The sequence below is a fragment of the Dreissena polymorpha genome, chromosome 1 (assembly GCF_020536995.1).
Source record: "Dreissena polymorpha isolate Duluth1 chromosome 1, UMN_Dpol_1.0, whole genome shotgun sequence".
NCBI lineage: Eukaryota > Metazoa > Mollusca > Bivalvia > Myida > Dreissenidae > Dreissena > Dreissena polymorpha.
Window position 1 is genome coordinate 130,495,497 of NC_068355.1, and position 18,035 is coordinate 130,513,531.

At 35.3% G+C, this 18,035-nt stretch overlaps 2 protein-coding genes across 3 annotated transcripts in view; both read left to right on the top strand.

Annotated features, from left to right (window-relative positions):
- LOC127849744 (PHD finger protein 12-like) overlaps positions 1-11,715 on the top strand; it is a 302,244-nt gene extending 290,529 nt beyond the window's left edge. Inside the window, exon 16 of the transcript XR_008034962.1 lies at positions 11,694-11,715. The gene's annotated coding sequence lies outside the window, so the exon portion shown is untranslated. The remainder of the gene's footprint in view (positions 1-11,693) is intronic.
- LOC127849685 (clustered mitochondria protein homolog) overlaps positions 2,647-18,035 on the top strand; it is a 53,493-nt gene continuing 38,104 nt past the window's right edge. The window contains exons 1-6 of one of the 2 annotated variants that reach the window (XM_052382434.1): positions 2,647-2,800; positions 10,835-11,034; positions 11,919-12,090; positions 12,687-12,830; positions 13,963-14,075; positions 14,663-14,817. In XM_052382434.1, coding sequence (XP_052238394.1) covers positions 2,710-2,800; positions 10,835-11,034; positions 11,919-12,090; positions 12,687-12,830; positions 13,963-14,075; positions 14,663-14,817 — 875 coding nt within the window. In that variant the 5' untranslated portion in view covers positions 2,647-2,709. Of the gene's footprint in view, positions 2,801-2,890; positions 3,204-10,834; positions 11,035-11,918; positions 12,091-12,686; positions 12,831-13,962; positions 14,076-14,662; positions 14,818-18,035 lie in introns of those variants that run through there. The other variant, XM_052382440.1, reaches the window with a different exon arrangement.

The following is an 18,035-nucleotide window of genomic DNA, read 5'->3' on the forward strand; positions in this document are numbered from 1 at the left end:
TGAGAGATTTAAATTAGATATTGGTTAATGCAGAGTCAGATGGAGTTTGGCTGACAAGAAACTTTTCAGACAAAAACACTTTAAAAAAAGTATACATTCAAGACCTGAATCATTGCATATGTACTATCGTCGGGGTCTCTTTTACCACATGTCCGTTACTTATGGTGAGGAATGGAACTCATAAAAGTATGGATGTTAACGAGTATGGATTCTCGAATTTATACACAATGTAGAAGTATTGCGATATAAATTAAGTATCCCATATTATTATTTTTTATTAAAACACTAGTATAAAGAAACACAATATTGTTCGTTATTTAGCAATTTGGAAACCCTATCGTGCATGTCAGTTTATTCAATCGACAATTGTATATGCGTCTGTAGGCGGTATCCAACTCGTACCGAGACATTTTTAAAACAAGCAAGCTTGGTATAGAAAAATAACAGATCAACAAAAGGTTTAAACTTCACACTAACAAACAATTACACAAGAAATGTGATTATCGTTACTGACTATGCGATCACTATATGCGTCCCTTTAGTAGTATAGACATACTAGCAAACATATCTGACAAACGCAGAAATGTGATCAAGGATTGGAAAATTGTTTACAAGAAATGGAGTTCACTGTGTACACTTATAATAATCGCCGATGCAACATCAAAAAGTGTTAAAATTTAAATTTAATCTCGATAATTAAAGTATTTGTTGTGTCACAATTGTTTACATTGCTAGTACATTTGCATAATTGAGGTTCAAGCTTCATCCTCAGAGAAGGAAGTATTTGATCGGAAATTATGAATTTCATTTGTGTGATTTGTTAGAAAATAGTGTGCTTGTTATTTTGTTAGAAATGATTCACAAAACCTTATAGTAAAATACAACTGGAATGCTATAAAAACTAGCATTTATTTGACAACCACATTCTATTCCGAATTATTCGCCTGTGGCCCTGTCTGAGACATGTGCCGCCGATCAGCTTAATCCAGGCGTCTCGGTTCTTTTGGAGTCTCTCCAGATGTCCCCACTGTTTTTTTTCATTTGCTTAATTGGTATCTGTTATTCAAAATACGTGGGGTCAATTATATGTTACTAATTTAATTAAATTGAGCCTACATCATTAATAACAGAGACACCACTTGTAAGTACATGGCGATCAAAACTTTGATAATATTGTTTTAATAGAACAGACAATTATTTAAGAAATGTGTTATCAAATATAAATACCTTTAAAGGGGCCTTTTCACAGATTTTTGCGTGTTTTGAAGTGTTTCATTAAATGCTTTATATTGATAAATGTAAACATTGGATATACAAAGCTCCAGTAAAAAACCAATAATAAAACTAAAAAAAGAAATAAAGGTAACACTCAGCAGGGCTCGAACCACTGACCCCTAGAGTCCTGGAGTAAAAAGTCTACAACTTAGACCACTCGGCCATCCTTCGTGATACGACAACAGAGGTATTATATAAGCAATCCACGTAGTTCCCCAAAATATAACGGCAACAACAGAACTCTCCAAATTATTAATTCGTTTCGCGTTGCAACGCTTTATAATTTTCAGGTTTTTAAATCGTCAAAAGATGCATATAATGGCTATTTTAGAGCATGGTAAATGTTCAGTATTACTGTTTCATAACATATATCATAACTAAAACGAAATTTGCGAATCTGAAACAACTTTTTTCAATTTTGTCAATTTACCCAAACGTGAAAAGGCCCCTTCAAGCATTTGCAATATTTCTAGTACGTATACTGTATCTGTTGAAAATGTTGAAAAAGTAATAGCAAAACTACATAAAAATATATCACCTGTAATTTAAATTAGCGGCTTTCAGATGTTTTAAATTAATTTTATACATTTAGCTAATTTATTGGTTCCACTTACTTTGAATACGTGTGCACAACGAATTATCATATAAGAGCATCAAATTTTAAAGAACGCACACAATTATGAAAGGTCACTGAAATTACGTTGGAAATAACATTTGTTCAAATTTATGACTTGACATAAATTAAAATAAACTATAATTTGGACTTAATGCCTTAATTATCCATTCATTTTGCTGAATTATGGCTAACTTTTTTGGTTACAAATTGCGTGCGCTACTCCAGGGATGGTATTCCAGAAGCATCTTAAGTAAATTTATTTTTTTTATCCTTAAATTGGGAAATTTTCTTAAGTGTTTCATTTCATATTTCAATAGCTTGGTATCAAGATATATATTTAAATAGCATCATTATGACAATATCATTTAAGGAATACCAAAACAATATGTGTTTCCTTATTAAGTAAAAAAATACAAAACATTGTAATTTTGAACTTTAAGTGAAATTATTTAAGAATTGACTTAAGATGTTTCTGGAATACCACCCCAGTGTTACATTTATATATAGTATATTAATCCTTGGAAGACTTCATGTATACTGTAGTTTATGAACCCTGTACGTTATATTTGCGTCAGAAAATAAAGATCATGTCCATTATGCAATCATAACTGAAGTTTGTCACGTCTCAAGTATGTAAATGAATTAATTTTAAAAAGTTTACCAAAGGAAATTTCGTCAGACATGCATATACTTCAGTACATGTTCTATCAAGTTTGACCTTTGTGTCACGTGACACATGGAACTATACCGTCTGGTCTAAAAATAGATACGGAAATTTGCGTTGTGCACAACACACGTGGTTGTAACTTCTGAATGTCATGGCAGGAATTCCTGGTCTAGATCCTGAAGGAGACGCTTCTTCCAGTGCAAGCAATACTGGTCACAAAGACAAAACTGCCACGGATCACGGTAAGTGTTTTACTCTTGATGTTTCTATCAATTTAACAGATATTAATCACATAAACGCTGAAGGTCATACATTTTCAAGTCAGCTGTGCAAATGAAATGGACGCACATGTCAACAATGACTGTGTTTGAAAATATTTATATGCAAACACACAGATAACTGTTATTGGCATAAATGTGTGTGCTGAAATGAAATGAATTAATTTCTTCATTTAAAAATCATATATAAACGCAGTTATTGTATAAATCCGTTAAATTAACAATAACCGACAAGGTCAAATTCGAATTTGCAGTTATGAAACATTGATTCTTACGCAATAATCGGCTGCAACAATACTGTATTCACATTTCTTGTGCATATAAGTAACAGAAATATTTACCTCATCGTGGATACAGCATACAAACTGTAAGTCATATTATTTGATATTCAGTGATATATGTAGCAAGGTCATATACAATAGATGAAGAATAACAAGTTGCTGCCCCTATCGTTTTGTAATATAACAGGTAAGCTTATATATTGATAATGGCTATACTATATTACAAAACAATAGGGCAGTAACCTGTTTTTGGCTGTCTGGTTAGTGCATTGGTTCGTACACACGCTTCTCACCTACGTGTATGCAACCTGGGTTCAATCAGTGTCCAAGGCGCATGTGAGTTTGGAATGTAGTCACCATACTGGACTAGTTCTTGAATGCTCTGAGCTTTTATGAGAACATGCGTTAAGCTACCTGGAGGGTCAATAGCTGGGAGTTGGATTGTTGCAACATCATACTGGATATGAAGGGGTTTCCACCATGTACTCTCATTTCACCAACCACAGAAAAAGACAACCCAAAGTTGAAAATATTTAAGTAAAAAACTAAATATTTAAATTGCAGTTGACAGGCTTCCTGAAAAGGCCAGACCGCTGGTCATGTCCGGCAAAATTCTTTATGATGTGGCGAAGTTTCTAATATCGCCGGTCCTTGTGACAGGCAAAAAAAATTATGACTTAATACCGAAATGTCAAATACTTGCCAAAAGAACGAAAACTCCCCCATTAAAATCACCATTTTCTTGAATTTCTAGCCTTTTTGTGATTAAGAACACTAATGCCTCACTAGTTCTTAAGAGTGCTCTCCCGTTGTTTTTTTTTCGACAACGTCAATTTCATTGGTCTGACACATTACTGTGCCATATCAAAACAATCAATGTGAAGCGAAACTGTAAACATTTAAACGGGATTATGGAAACATCACAGTTTACTTCGGAACCAAGAATGCACATGAGCAGAGACTTGTTGAAATCTGCGAGTTAAAAATGTGAGTTAAACACGATTCTTTTCAATACCCTGAAAATCTTCATAAATTAATCATGTTGATGTGAGGCCTTCTTGTCCCCAGACATAAATCTGATATAATAGCCTATTACATGCATCCAATCCCTATAAAAATATATTTTCCTTTGAGTCTGACTAGAATTTAAAGCTGTTGTCCATCATACACTGTAATCACTAGAACACGCAAGTGGTTTGTTTTACTTTATCAAGTGTACTTATACCCAGGCTGCACATTGCAATAAATATGAGTTAAACTTAACTTAATTACTCAATTATAAACTCATGATGTTCGGTCATTTGAATTTTTGTCCGGACAGGCTAACTTTTTTATCAGCCTGTCCGGTTGACAGGCATTTTCGGGGCCTTTTCAGGAAGCCTGAGTTGAAATTCAGAATTTGTCCCAACTTTTGTGAGTCTAGAAAGCAAATTAGATCGCAGTGGCATTGTTGACATGGTGTCCGCCTAGCGATCAGGACACGGTTTGAACCCCACTGGATTTGTTCCTTCGATCTCGCCCAAAGACACCAAGTACTGGTTATAGTCCCAGGAAACGGACTCCAGAGCGTTTCAATTTGCCTAAGGTTTTCTATGTATAAGTACACTGTACTGGGAATTTCTCCAGGGTCGGCTATAATGTACCCTCAGGCACAGAAGGACCTCAATAACTACGAAATAGAAAAACACACCTATTTTTCAGTTCATCCTATGCCAGGAGAAATTATTTCACTTATTATTTGTAAAATATATTTTTGGCTGTGAAGTGTATCAGGGCTTAACACTAACTTTTGTTTTCAACTAGCCCATTAGGGCTTGTAAATGCAGAACCTACTAGCCCTGACCAATCTTTCATGTGCCCTGACCCAAGTATATCAAAACCTTTATATTTATCATTCAACTTGTATTTTCTTGTGTGTAGAGATGCGCAATTATGATTATGATGAGCCTTACTAATGCTAATGAATTCAATATTCATCTACTTAAGACATCTATTTGTAATCTTCACGCCATTTTGGGAGAAATTTCCTTTTTTTCCCTCATACTTTTTCTTACTTTCCTCCTTCCTTTTTCTTTTCTTATCTGAGGAACCCCCATCCCCACCCGTAAAGCCAAACGTTTGACAACAAATGGTAAGTGAAACTTAGGTTTCGCAAAATAACGTGTTACGGTAGTCGTAACAATTGTACAGGGTTAACTCTCTACTAAAAGCCGGGATCGACCATTAATATTAGTTTTGCTAATTGAATTGCGTAAAAAAGATTGGCTAATCACTTCTAATCGATCAAACAAATTACAATTATTTAAAATTGATAAATAACTAATAATTTTATAGTAACTTTGTGTTTATGTCGAGTTGCCCTCATCCACCCCGGACGATCCTGGGGGATCCCGGCTTTTAGATTATAACGTATTTTTATCGAGAAAACACGTCACTACGAGGAAACCAATCAAAACCGTATCTAGCAGAAATCCGTTTGAAAATAGGTACTGACGTGTTTTACCAGGAAAACTGCCGGGGATTTTCTGAATTATCGGCCTCTTTTTGATTGCAATCAGGGGGTTCCAAATCTATTTTGAAATACGATCCGTTTGTTGTCTCCTACTTCACTCTGAGATTTAATTGTCATCTGATCGTACTGTATTTAGATTGTTGCATCTTTGAAAAGCTTATTTAAAATGCAGTTTATTGATATAGAACACATAATCCCTCCCAAAATACACACTACCAGTCGGGCATGTTCCTGGGACATTGGCTAGCCCGGACCTAGGTACAGGCAGTGAATGTCATTAGGACGTGCCTTAGTGTTAAGCCCTGTGTATCTTTTAGTGACTAAATTATATTATATCTTTATATCATATTGTCTGTTTTCTTTAAACTGATTGATTTCTGCCAAAAATAGTAAAACATGTAACAGCCTATTAATAGTTTCAGTTGTTTTATTTTTATAGCCATCATTACTTCTGTTAATGTGCCTTTTTATATGAATTATCAATATTAAACACAAAATTGTTTTTATTAAGGTTGTGGTATTTAACATACATGTATATTATTAGATCCAACTCTTGGCTTATGATTCTGATCCTGTGGCAAATGCTTGTTATTAATGTGAATCATTAGTTATTTTATTACATTATAAATATTGTGAATGACTTTTTGTAAACAAAAATGTAATACAAAGATATATTTCACTGCTTTATGTGACTTCTTTCAGTATTTTAAAAAACCCATAAACACTCAAAATCAAGGAATGTTTCATAAAATATTTCAAAAAACATAACACATAAAAAAGCAATGTTTGTTATAGCAAAACCAAACTTTCAACGCTAGATAGGCCTGGTAACATAGAAAGAGCGTGATACAAAATGCTCTTTTTTATGCCCCCGTAAGAAAGATTGGGGAAATATTGTTTTTGGCCTGTCTGTCTGTCATTCATTGTATGTGTGTCCCAAAACTTTAACCTTGGTTAAAGTTTGATAACTTTTGCAATATTGAAGATAGCAACTTCATATTTGGCATGCATGTGTATCTCACGGAGCTGCACATTATGAGTGGTGAAAAGTCAAGGTCGTCCTTAAAGGTCAAAGGTCAAATATCATTGTATTTTTCTTTCCTAAAACTTTAATCTAAGTTAAAGTTTGGTAATAACTTTTTGAATATTGAAGATAGCAACTTGATATGTGGCATGCATGTGTATCTCATGGAGCTGCACATTTTGAGTGGTGAAAGGTCAAGGTCATCCTTCAAGGTCAAAGGTAAAAAAATCAAAACGGAGCAATAGGGGGCATTGTGTTTCTGACAAACACATCTCTTGTTATCTTTTGTGTCACATTGTATTAAATTTGAAGTTCCGACTAGGATATCAGAACATTTACGAAGGAACGCAATATTGGCTTCAGGCAGCTTCGGAACCTCAACATAGTTCTCATGAATAAGTCCTTCTTCCGACGCTGCTCACAGCCAGTCTTTAAGCTCATAAATGTTCAGATATTGTGAAGGGAAATTAACGTGGGATATATATTGTCGCATAAAAAATAAAAACAAGCATTTTGTGTTCTGTTAAATCTATGTTACCATAATGCATACGTTAAAATTTTGGCTATTGCAATATGGAACATTTATTTTTTATCCCCACGCTCCAATTTGGAGCGGGGGATTATGTGGTTATTTCCGCTGTCTGTCCGTCCGTCCTGGCCACTATCTCCTCTAACACTATTGGCACTAGAACCTTGAAACTTAAACACATTGTAACTTAAAACGTATGTGCGACAGTGCACCATTTGGAAATTTGATCTGGCCCCTGGGTCAAATGCTGCGTTGTGGGGATAGGCGTCGGCAGAGGCCGCGCCATTTCTTGTTGTGGATTTACTTAACGAAATATTTTGTGAAATATTCGTTGATTTTGAGTTTTTATTTTACTTAAGTAGAAATCTGTGTAATGCACAAAAATGTGTTTTCGGAAATCTGACTTTAAAAGCTGTATATTTTATTTGTTTTAAATCTGTATTTTATACTTTCAGTATCTTTAATATAAAAACAGTTAAATTTCAGTTTTAAATAATCAATTCTGATTAAAAGAAAACCAATAAAACATTTGTGCAGCAATTTATTAAAATATAAGACATCAGTCTTGCCACAATTAACTGTGAAAAATATGCTTTGATAGGCCTTTATCTTTTCCTACTCAGAACCAAAGTGAAAATCCTGCAAACATCATAACCAGAACAGCCAGCGAGTAACTAGCAATATGTTCAGGTTTTATGCTGTTTGCTGCTCATCAGTATTTAAGGGTTATAAATGATGCCTTTAAAACTTAGTTAAAAAGGTTTTTAATTTAATTTAACTTTCTAAGGGACTACAAATACCTAAAAATTCATTAAAAGTGGCAGTTTTTTTTTTCTATTATCGGGGAATGGTGGCGGGGCCTGTCCAAAGGGGAAAATATGCGTCGTTTTTTAGGAAAAGGGGAAAATAAAAAAATCACTCGTTTATATGTAATGATATTTATTATATTAATACACATGTTTGTATGAATATAATATTCACAGCTGAATGTCTTGTCCTTTTTCTTAAAATTAAAATACATATATTTCAATGATATTTTCAACATTAGTTTCAGACAGTTCAGCCTTCATGCACAATCTCAGTTTTCTTAGCCATTTTGAGTCTAATTGGGATCTTTTAAATCGATAAAATGGCAAATTTGAGCATTTTTTATCAATAAAATGGACCAAATTGGAATGATTTTATCAACAAATATTGACTCAATATAGATACATCAGGCCTTTTCTTGGCCATTTTGGGAGAAAAATGCAATTAATGTGAAAAGTCCACTGATTTGGGAAAAACTATTTACCGTAATACAACTCTTTATAATAATTCAAATAATATAAATTATAGTTATATACTTTGTAAGTTGTTTATGAAATAAATTTGAGATATATTTATCATGATTATGAGACAAATCTTTCTAAAAAAAAAAAAGGTTTTTTTTTAACTTCTGGAGGGAATTTTTTTTACAAAATGGGGGGAAAATATATACTCTTTTTTTTTGGGGGGGGGGGGGGGGGGAATGGGGCCGAATATTGGCCCCAAAATTGCCATAAAAACACTGAGTGGTCATGGGTGAAAGAATTGTTGTCATTTAATGTTGCTCTTGTTTGAAGACTTGTATGTTAAACGTGTCAAGCAGGTCATCTGTATTCATTTCAAAACTGAAACAGTATCAACTTGTTCATGCTGATTGTGTTCTTATTCATGAGACTAGTCATATCAGTTTACCCCTTGATTTTATCAGCCCCTACATTAATCCCTTTTTTGTAGTCCACAACCTGTTTGGCAGGTCAAAAGGAAATAGTGTGCCGCATGATCAAGCTTGTATGCTGAATCAGGTTTTGTAGGTAAATTGAGTACTTGGTAGAAATTTAAGACCACAGTTCTCTCAAGTAAAATGCAAACCCAATAAACTGCAATGACAGATGGACTGGATGATTTTTATTAATGATGGTAGTCTCTTGATTTGCATTCAATGCAAAACTGAGTCTACCTTTGCTATATTAAATCTTTGCAAAGGTGACAATGCATAAACCGATGCTAATTGTATGCATACAATTTTTAAAATATTGCATATTAACACAAATACGGCCTCCATGAGTAAATTTCATTTACCAAATTGTGTCGAGTCACACAATTTGCTTGTAAATTGTATAGTTTTAACAATATTGCAAATAAATTTAGTTCTCCACATACAGTTGCCAGGGCCAAAAAAAAACTTCTGCGCAAGGGGCCTCTTTTTCTTCCCATTAACCAAAAAGGCCCTTTCCCCTACAGAAGTTTCTTAAAAATCATGCATTTTTCTCTAAATTTCCAATCTATCTCAGTATTTTTTTCTCTAAATTTCCAATCTATCTCAGTATTTTTCATTCCCCAAAGCCAGAAAATTGTGTCTTTTTTCCCCGCAAAAAAAGGCTGTTGCCCTTTCCCCAAAGTTGGTGTTTTGCCCTGGTTGCCTTTTCTCACCTTTTCAAATGGGAAGATTTGATTTATTACAATCTTAAATTAAACTCCCCAATTTTACAGCTGATCTTGATATCGTGTGTAGTTTTGTTACAAAATTGAGGCACTTTCTAAATTACTTTGCAAGTCAAGACAATAACTGTATAACAAGTATATGATTTAATGTACATTGAAAGCTCTTTTAACTCTGTTCTTATAAAGCGTGTTCTAAGATGAGTCAGTTGTTGTTTAAACAATATCTAGTACTAAGCAGCTTATAAGAGGATTTGACTTTTGTTCCTTCGCATGATAAGGAGATGTGGAGGATTGACAACAGATGTGGTTTGTGACAAACAGAGATGTTGTTTGCAACAACAGAGTTTCTGTTTGGTTTAAGTAGAGAAGATCTTTGTAGACACCTGAGACCCAGACATAAATCCCAGTTGTCTGAGACCCTGTACCAAGATTTCAAAGGGCTTAATATAATGTGGTTTAGTATTTTGAATGCAATGAATATTTAAAGAGTTCAAGGAAATAACAGTTTCTTCTGTTATTTGGCATGCATAGTACATACTTTAAGGACTGAATTTAATCATATTCTATACAAATTATATTGGTTGACATTTTAACCATGTGTTTTGGCGTACATGTAGCTGTCTTACCTTGGTTTGGATCTTTATTGACCTGTCTTGTGGTTCTTTGGTCACTGGTCTGTCAATTGAGTCGTGTTCTGAGAAAACTGGGCATAATGCATGTGCGTAAAGTGTCGTCCCAGATTAGCCTGTGCAGTCCGCACAGGCTAATCAGAGACAACACTTTCTGCTTGTATGGTATTTTTAGTTCAAGGAAGTCCCTCCTTACCGAAAATCAAGTTTAGGTGGAAAGTGTCTCCCTGATTAGCCTGTGCAGACTGCTAATCTGGGACGACACTTTATTCACATGCATTAAGCCCAGTTTTCTCAGAACACGACTCAATTCATTTGAAGGTTTCTGCAATTGGATTAGACTGTGTGAAGTATCTGAAATTGTTATTTAAACCAACTGGAAGGAATAATTTTAAGCACAGTGTTGGAAGATATTTATTGTCTTTCGAGAGTGTGGTGTGGACTTTCAATACCTTATAGCTGCGGTTTCAATAATATGTGCACACTGGATTTTAGTTTGAACATTTAGAAATCGTTAGTCATTAAACCTTTTTAATTTGTTTTTCTTTTTCTTTTAGTGGAAGTAGTCAGAATGACCGGCGAATCTGGTGACGTGATGAGTGCCGAGACAAATGGAGAGAATCTTGATGTAACAGGGGAGACAACCAAGGAAGAGAAGGAGGGAGATGAAAACAAGGAACAGGAAGTGGTCTTGATTCAGGACACTGGCTTCAACGTGAAGATCCTGTGTCCGGGTGTGGAGGAGTTTGAATTGCCAGTAAGTTAGGAGCTGCCTTTTGCACAGTTTTGAATTATGTATTGTTAGGGATTGTTTAATGTTCTCAATTCATGAGTCTAGTTATTTAACTTTTGAAAGAAAAATGGTCTTGGCTTCAATTGGCTAACTCATTGAACTATGTTCATGATCTGCAAGGATATATAACTTTCATAATTAAAACTTGAGTATGTCATTTAAACAACGCTGCCCGAAGTCAGTCACGCGTTTTCTTGTTAATGTTTAGATATCGTGGGCCTTTTGTGGCAGGAAATTAACTTTAGATATTGTCGCGCAAAAAATAAAAACGAGCATTTTTTATTCAATAAACAGATTCAAATATTATGATTTAAAAAATCTATTTTACCATACCACAGCTAGCGTTAAAAGTTTTGCTATTGCTATAAGGAACAAAAAAGTTTTATGGGTAAACTTAACAAAATATTTTGCAAAATATTCATAGATTTTGAGTAGTTATGTAAATTGTTACTTGAATCCCAGTTTTTGTGATGAGTACATTGCATCTGTTGCAGAGGTCTTTTTTATGTGGTATTTATGACATTTGGAACCCTCAATTTCCACACCTTTATATGGGTAGTTCTCTGTGAAAAAAGGGGTTTATTGCATGTGTGTAAAGTGTCATCCAAGATTAGCCTGTGCAGTCTGCACAGGCTAATCAGGGACAAAACCCTATTCTTTTATGATATTTTTCATTTAAAGAAAGTCCCTTCTAAGCAAAAATTTAGTAAAGGCGGAAAGAGTCGTCCCTGATTAGCCTTTGCAGACTGAACAGGCTAATCAGGGATGACACTTGATGCACATGTATTAAACCCCCCTTTTCACAGCCCTTATACAAGGAGGCTCAACTGTTTTTGTTTTGCTCACAGGTGAGTTCCATGGAGCTGGTGCAGGAGATTCACCAGGTGCTGATGGATCGGGAGGACACCTGCCACAGGACGTGCTTCTCCCTGCAGCTTGAGGGGCAGACACTTGACAACTTTGCTGAGCTGAAGACCATTGAGGGACTCAAAGAAGGCTCCATCATCAAGGTTGTAGAAGGTATGGGAACCCTGGATGATTGGTTCTGTGTGTGCACTATGAAAACGAACACTTCAATACCTTTGTGACATATATTGACGAAAAATTAGAATGTCTGACAAACAATTCGGTCCTCACATTGTAGGGATTTGGTTTAACTTTAACATTTTCGGGGATCGGGGTGGGTGGGATGGGGTTGACAAGGGACAGAGTGTCCGCTTGCGTGCAAAATGGGCATTTAGTTAATATTGTACACTGTACACTATATAAACCCTTTTTCCCCATAAGAAGCAAAGTGAAAAAGGCCTCTTAAAACAGCATAAAACCAGAACAGCCTGCGAGTCACTCGAAGTCTGTTCAGGTTTTATGCTGTTTGCTGCTCATCAGTAACTTAGGGTTGGAAATGAAGCCTTCAAAACTTAAATTTAGTAAGAAAGGTATTTGATTCAATGTAACTTTCTCAGGGACCACACATGTGTCAAAATACGTATCTAAGTGGTAAAGAGTTAAAGACATATTAAATTGGTAAAGGGTTTGACCTGGATTTTTCAAATCGAAGCTCATCATATCTTTATGTGCTGGTATTACACTGAAGTGTTGCTCTACTTTGTTTCCAGAACCATACACTATCAGGGAGGCCAGGATTCACCTTCGTCACATCCGTGACCTGTTGAAGTCCGTGGACCCTTCCGACGCGTACAATGGTGTGGATTGCAACTCTCTGTCTTTCCTAAACATCATTACTTCAGGGGATATACTGGGTAAGGGTCACATGTTATGATTGTTTGGTAAACATTTTAAAGAAATGTTATAAACTTAATGTGTCTGTTTACATGGTACAGTGTATGTCTCTATTGATAACAAACTAAAAGCAAGAAAAGCTCCTAGTCATATTCTAAACCTAAAAAAAGTTAACATTAGTTTAGGATGTTTGTATCAATGGAACATCCATCTGCACAAGGTCATTTCTAAACCCACTATTTTAAGCTTGGCTGTTTTCAGAGAAAACCCGAGGTATTGTCATAGCCAGCTCGTCGTGTTGTGTCGTGTCTGTCGTTGTCCGCGTCGAGCTAAAACCTTAACATTTTGTCAAGGTTTTGAACATTGGCTCTAAAATAAAAGTGCTTCAACCTTCAACTTTGAAACTTCATATGTAGCTGCACCTTGATGAGTTCTACATGCCTAACCCATTTTTGGGTCACTAGGTCAAAGGTCAAGGTCACTTTGACCTCTAAAAAAATTAAAAAAATTCTGACAAGCTTTCATTTATTCAAAAACTGCAACCGCAGCCTAGCGTGGCACCCGTTATGAGGTGCTCTTGTTATATCAAAGCTCTCAATGTACGGTCAAATTTCAATTTGTTACAACCATCAGGTGTCAAAGAATTGTTACGCCCCCGGATCAAACGATTTGGGGTATATTGTTTTTTGCATGTCTGTCTGTCTATCTGTGGTGAAAGGTCAAGGTTATCCTTCAAGTTCAAAGGTCAAATATATGGCTTCAAAGCGGCGCAGTAGGGGGCATTGTGTTTCACAAACATAGTTCTTGTTCATATAGATAAACATTGTTTTATATGGAACCAATTTGCATGAATAGCTACTTAAATTTGAAATGTTTCTAAATATTATAATCATTTCTGGCAAAAATTACAAAACACAAAACGATTCCTTTAAATAGTAAGACACCTAATGCTGGGGAATTTTAATAATTATTTATATTTATTATGATAATTGCAATAACATGTATCAATTAATATTATAAATTTTAAAACTGTCTAACTGGAACTGTTTTGTGAACATAATATCATAAAATTAAAATTGTTGTTTTATTCTTATAGGCGATTTGTTATAAAATGCATTATATTTATACATTTTGCTTCACTTTTATTCACAGAAAAGAAATCAAGCAAATCTGGCTCTATGGACTGCACCCCACCAGAATACATAATGCCTGGCTCCAAAGAAAGACCTCTCCTGCCTCTCCATCCCAATGTTGCAGAACTGAAAGTGAGTTATCTCCCATTTTTAGCTCGGCTGTTTTCGGAGAAAACCGGAGGTATTGTCATAGCCAGCTTGTCGTGTCGTCCGCCGTCCGCGTCATGCTAAAACCTTGACATTTTGCTCTAAAATCAAAGTGCTTCCACATATAACTTTAAAACTTTAATGTAGATGCACCTTGATGAGTTCTTGCCACACCCATTTTGGGGTCACTAGGTCAAAGGTCAAGGTCACTGTGACCTCTGAAAAAAATTCTGACAAGCTTTAATTTCTTCAAAACTTCACCCGCAGCCAAGCGTTGCACTCGTTATGCAGTGCTCTTGTTGTATTTAAAATACTTAAATTTAGCTTACCTGAGCCCAAAATGGTGGTGGGTAGCGCTCATAGTGAACTTTTGCTATAACCTTTTATCTATAGTTAGTCGGCCATTGTGCGTTGTCAGTTTCTCACTTGTAAACACTCTAGGGGTAGAATTGCACTTCTGCATGAAACTTGGTCCAAACAGTTGTCCCAATGATATTTCAGCAAAATTTAAAATGGGGTCACAAGATGCACTTTAAGTGAACAACATGATTTTGTTGTTGATTCTTCCCTAGACTCCAAACTGCGTAAAGATTCTTACACCGAGTGGTTGGAACCCCCCACCTGGAAACAGAAAGATGCATGGAGACCTGCTATACTTGTATGCTGTAACGCTGGAGGACAAGAAATACCATATCACTGCCTCAACAAGGGGTTTCTATATCAACATGTAAGCAAAATGTCAAGGATCTATGGCAACTTACCTTAGGCAAAACAAAATTAATTGTGTGGTTCGGGTAATCCGACTCTACCTACGATTTTGGTCCCAGCCCTAATTTTTTCCGGCTTTCGTTATAAATCATCTGATTTTACATGTTTTGTCCGTTTCTACGCTAAAATAATGGATTTTGCCAGCGTTTTGATGAAAATCTTTTACGTTGCTATGCACACCTGTCGCTTACATCATTTTTACAAGATGGCGGACAATACAGAAAATAAATTGTGACGCTCGGCAAAAAATGGCAAATGATGATCAAATTAACGATGGAGATCATACATTTAGAATGGATTAATGAAATGCCTGTGATAATCAACGATGTATAAAACGTTTAAGATACAAATAACATATTTATTAGTATTTTACTCAGTGGATGTGTCAATGAAATTAGTGTTTGCAAATTGTTAGCGTTTAGTTTACTCGTTAAGTTAAAACATCTGACAAGATTATCGTTAGAAAACAGAATAAGACAAACATGGTTTCACTTATATGTTAGTGGATCTATGTATAATCCAGGGTTCTCAATAACTTTTGAGCCAACAGGCCAAAATGTGAAACGAACAGGCCCATTAGGGGGGTCCAGGGGCGTGCTCCCCCCGTAAAAATTTAAAATTGAGCACTTCCTGCATTTTGGGCCATTTTATGGCTGTTTTAAAGGGGCCTTTTCACAGATTTTGGCATGTTTTGGAGTTTGTCATTTAATGCAATATTGATAAATGTAAACATTGGATCTAAAAAGCTCCAGTATAAAATCAAGAATAAAATTTTAGAAAAGGAAAAAAAGTAGCCCTCAGCAGGGCACTAACCAGTGACACCTGGTGTCCTGGAGTAAAAACCAATTAGACTGCTCGGCCATCCTTCCAAGTATACATGCAAGACATATTTTATACTTTATATAAGCAATCTTCCTAGTTTCACAAAATTAAGCAACAACAACAGATTTTTAGGGTCAATTTTTACGATTTTGACGTTTTTTTTGCACAAGGTTCCAATTGGGACATTTTATTCTGATAAGGAAAAACCTTCGATTTTGGATTGGGAATGGGGCCGAAATTCGGTTCTACAGGAATGGGCAGAAAAGGCCTGATTGTCTGTCTACCTTGCACATTTTGCGTGACACTTCTAGTTTGAAACATAACTGTATTAAAACAAACTTTCACAACAACAAAAACTTTGCATTAACACAAAAAACACAAGCAATCAGGAACAAAAACTCACCATGTGATAAAAAGAACATCAAAATATTTGACTGCGTTTTTACCGATTCCAATTAGCACCTTTTCTGTGTTGTTGTTGTAATGCGTTAAGGGAGATAATCAAGCGACGTCTTTGCTTACAGGGACCGAATTTAACCTATTGAAGCACTTGCACTTTTTTGCAAGTTGATTTTTTCACTTGCATAATGAAAATCAATTTTGTATTTTGTTTATATATTTTTATTTAAAACAATACATTTCTTGTACCATATTGCTTAAAATTGTGCATTATATGTTGGCTACTTAAAAAGCATAATCATTGGAACAAAACAGTTATCTCAATAATTAAAGGCTTGGACACACATTCAATATTCAGCAATTGTGACTTAACACTCAAAATTGTTTAAAACAAGCTTGAACTCCAGTTGCCATTTACAAGGCTAAATGCAACCTTTTAAAATTTCAGCAAAAATTGTTGCGATTATTTTCCTCTGAAAAAGCAGATGTTTTGTTGAAACTTACAATGCTCCTTTAATTCAGGAAACAAATGCATTTATTCCGTGAAAATTGTCCATGATTGATGAGCGTTTTCGATCGAGCAGACGGAAAGATTTTTAGCAAGGTTACGCATGCGCAATTAATTTCCTTCTATATTACATATAAAATAGTTGAAGTTCGATATCAATTTTTCCCATGATCAAGCGCATACCCACTATATCATCATACATAATTGGAAAGATAAATGCATAATCTTTTGAAAAAAATGCATGTCATTAAATTCTATGTGTGCTAACTCAAAATATTTACCTTAGAATAGGCAAACCGGTTTTGACAGCTGTGCAGACAACAATTTTGGGCTCAAATAGTATGACCTACTTTCAAAGCCGGGAACCATCAACACAAAAAGTAGAGCACAAAAATGGCTTTTTTTCTTATTGCTTACAAATATACCTTCAAGTTGATACCAAAACTAACCATTTGCAATGTATTTTACAAATCCTAGGCAGCATGCACTCAACAATGTGTGCTAAGTATCAAACTGACTGCATGTAACCCTAAAAACAGGAGTTCCGGTTTTGGGTTATGTGACCTAGAAAGTCGGGATCGCCGAGACGCTTTTTAGCCGCAAGCACCAAGCGAACCATAGCGTATACCAGAGTAGCTCCCTTGAATCATACAACAACAACACCAACAACAATGGTGGCCGAATGTGTCAATGCAATTCCTTAACACTTAAATCGTTTAATTTAAGCAAGATTTTGATCGTGAAAATGGGAGTTGTAATTATAGAAAGTAATTATTACTCAATACTTAAAGGATTTATGGAAAAACAGGTTTGGGCAATCTGAAATTTCTACTGGCAGAAAATTGCAAGCTTTATCTTTTTCAACTCCCTGGCTTAATAGCAATATGGAGGAAAATTTCCGAAAAGGCACGCAAATTTCGAAAAGTCAATTGCCGATTTTCCGAATCTGACCGATTTTCAACCAGCCAAAATCTGATTTCAAACGGCCGATTCGGCTGGCTGCCGGCTCTTATTGAGAACCCTGATAATCAGATTCATATGCATATATTGCTTTATTATGCTTGTCCTGCTGTACCTGAAACAGCATGGTACTTATATGGACATTGCAAGGTAAGTTTATTAATAATAATTATTGATCCATGTGGTTGGATGGTTCAATAACTGAATGAAGATGTGTCTTAGAGGTTAGTATCATGGAATTATGGGCATTTTCTGTAACAAAATGACAATGTATGGTTAACAAGATATATTAACACATTATGGCCATTGCAAAAGCATGTGAGCCACCGCAAAGACCAAAAAAAAAACCCGACCTGCCCTACCTAATGTTTTGTCAGCCGTTACCCGAACCGTACAATTCATTTTGTTTGGCCTTTCCTTGCCATTACATCATAAAAATTCACAACTTGCATGTATCTGAAGTTGATTTAAGTGATTTTGGGGGCAAA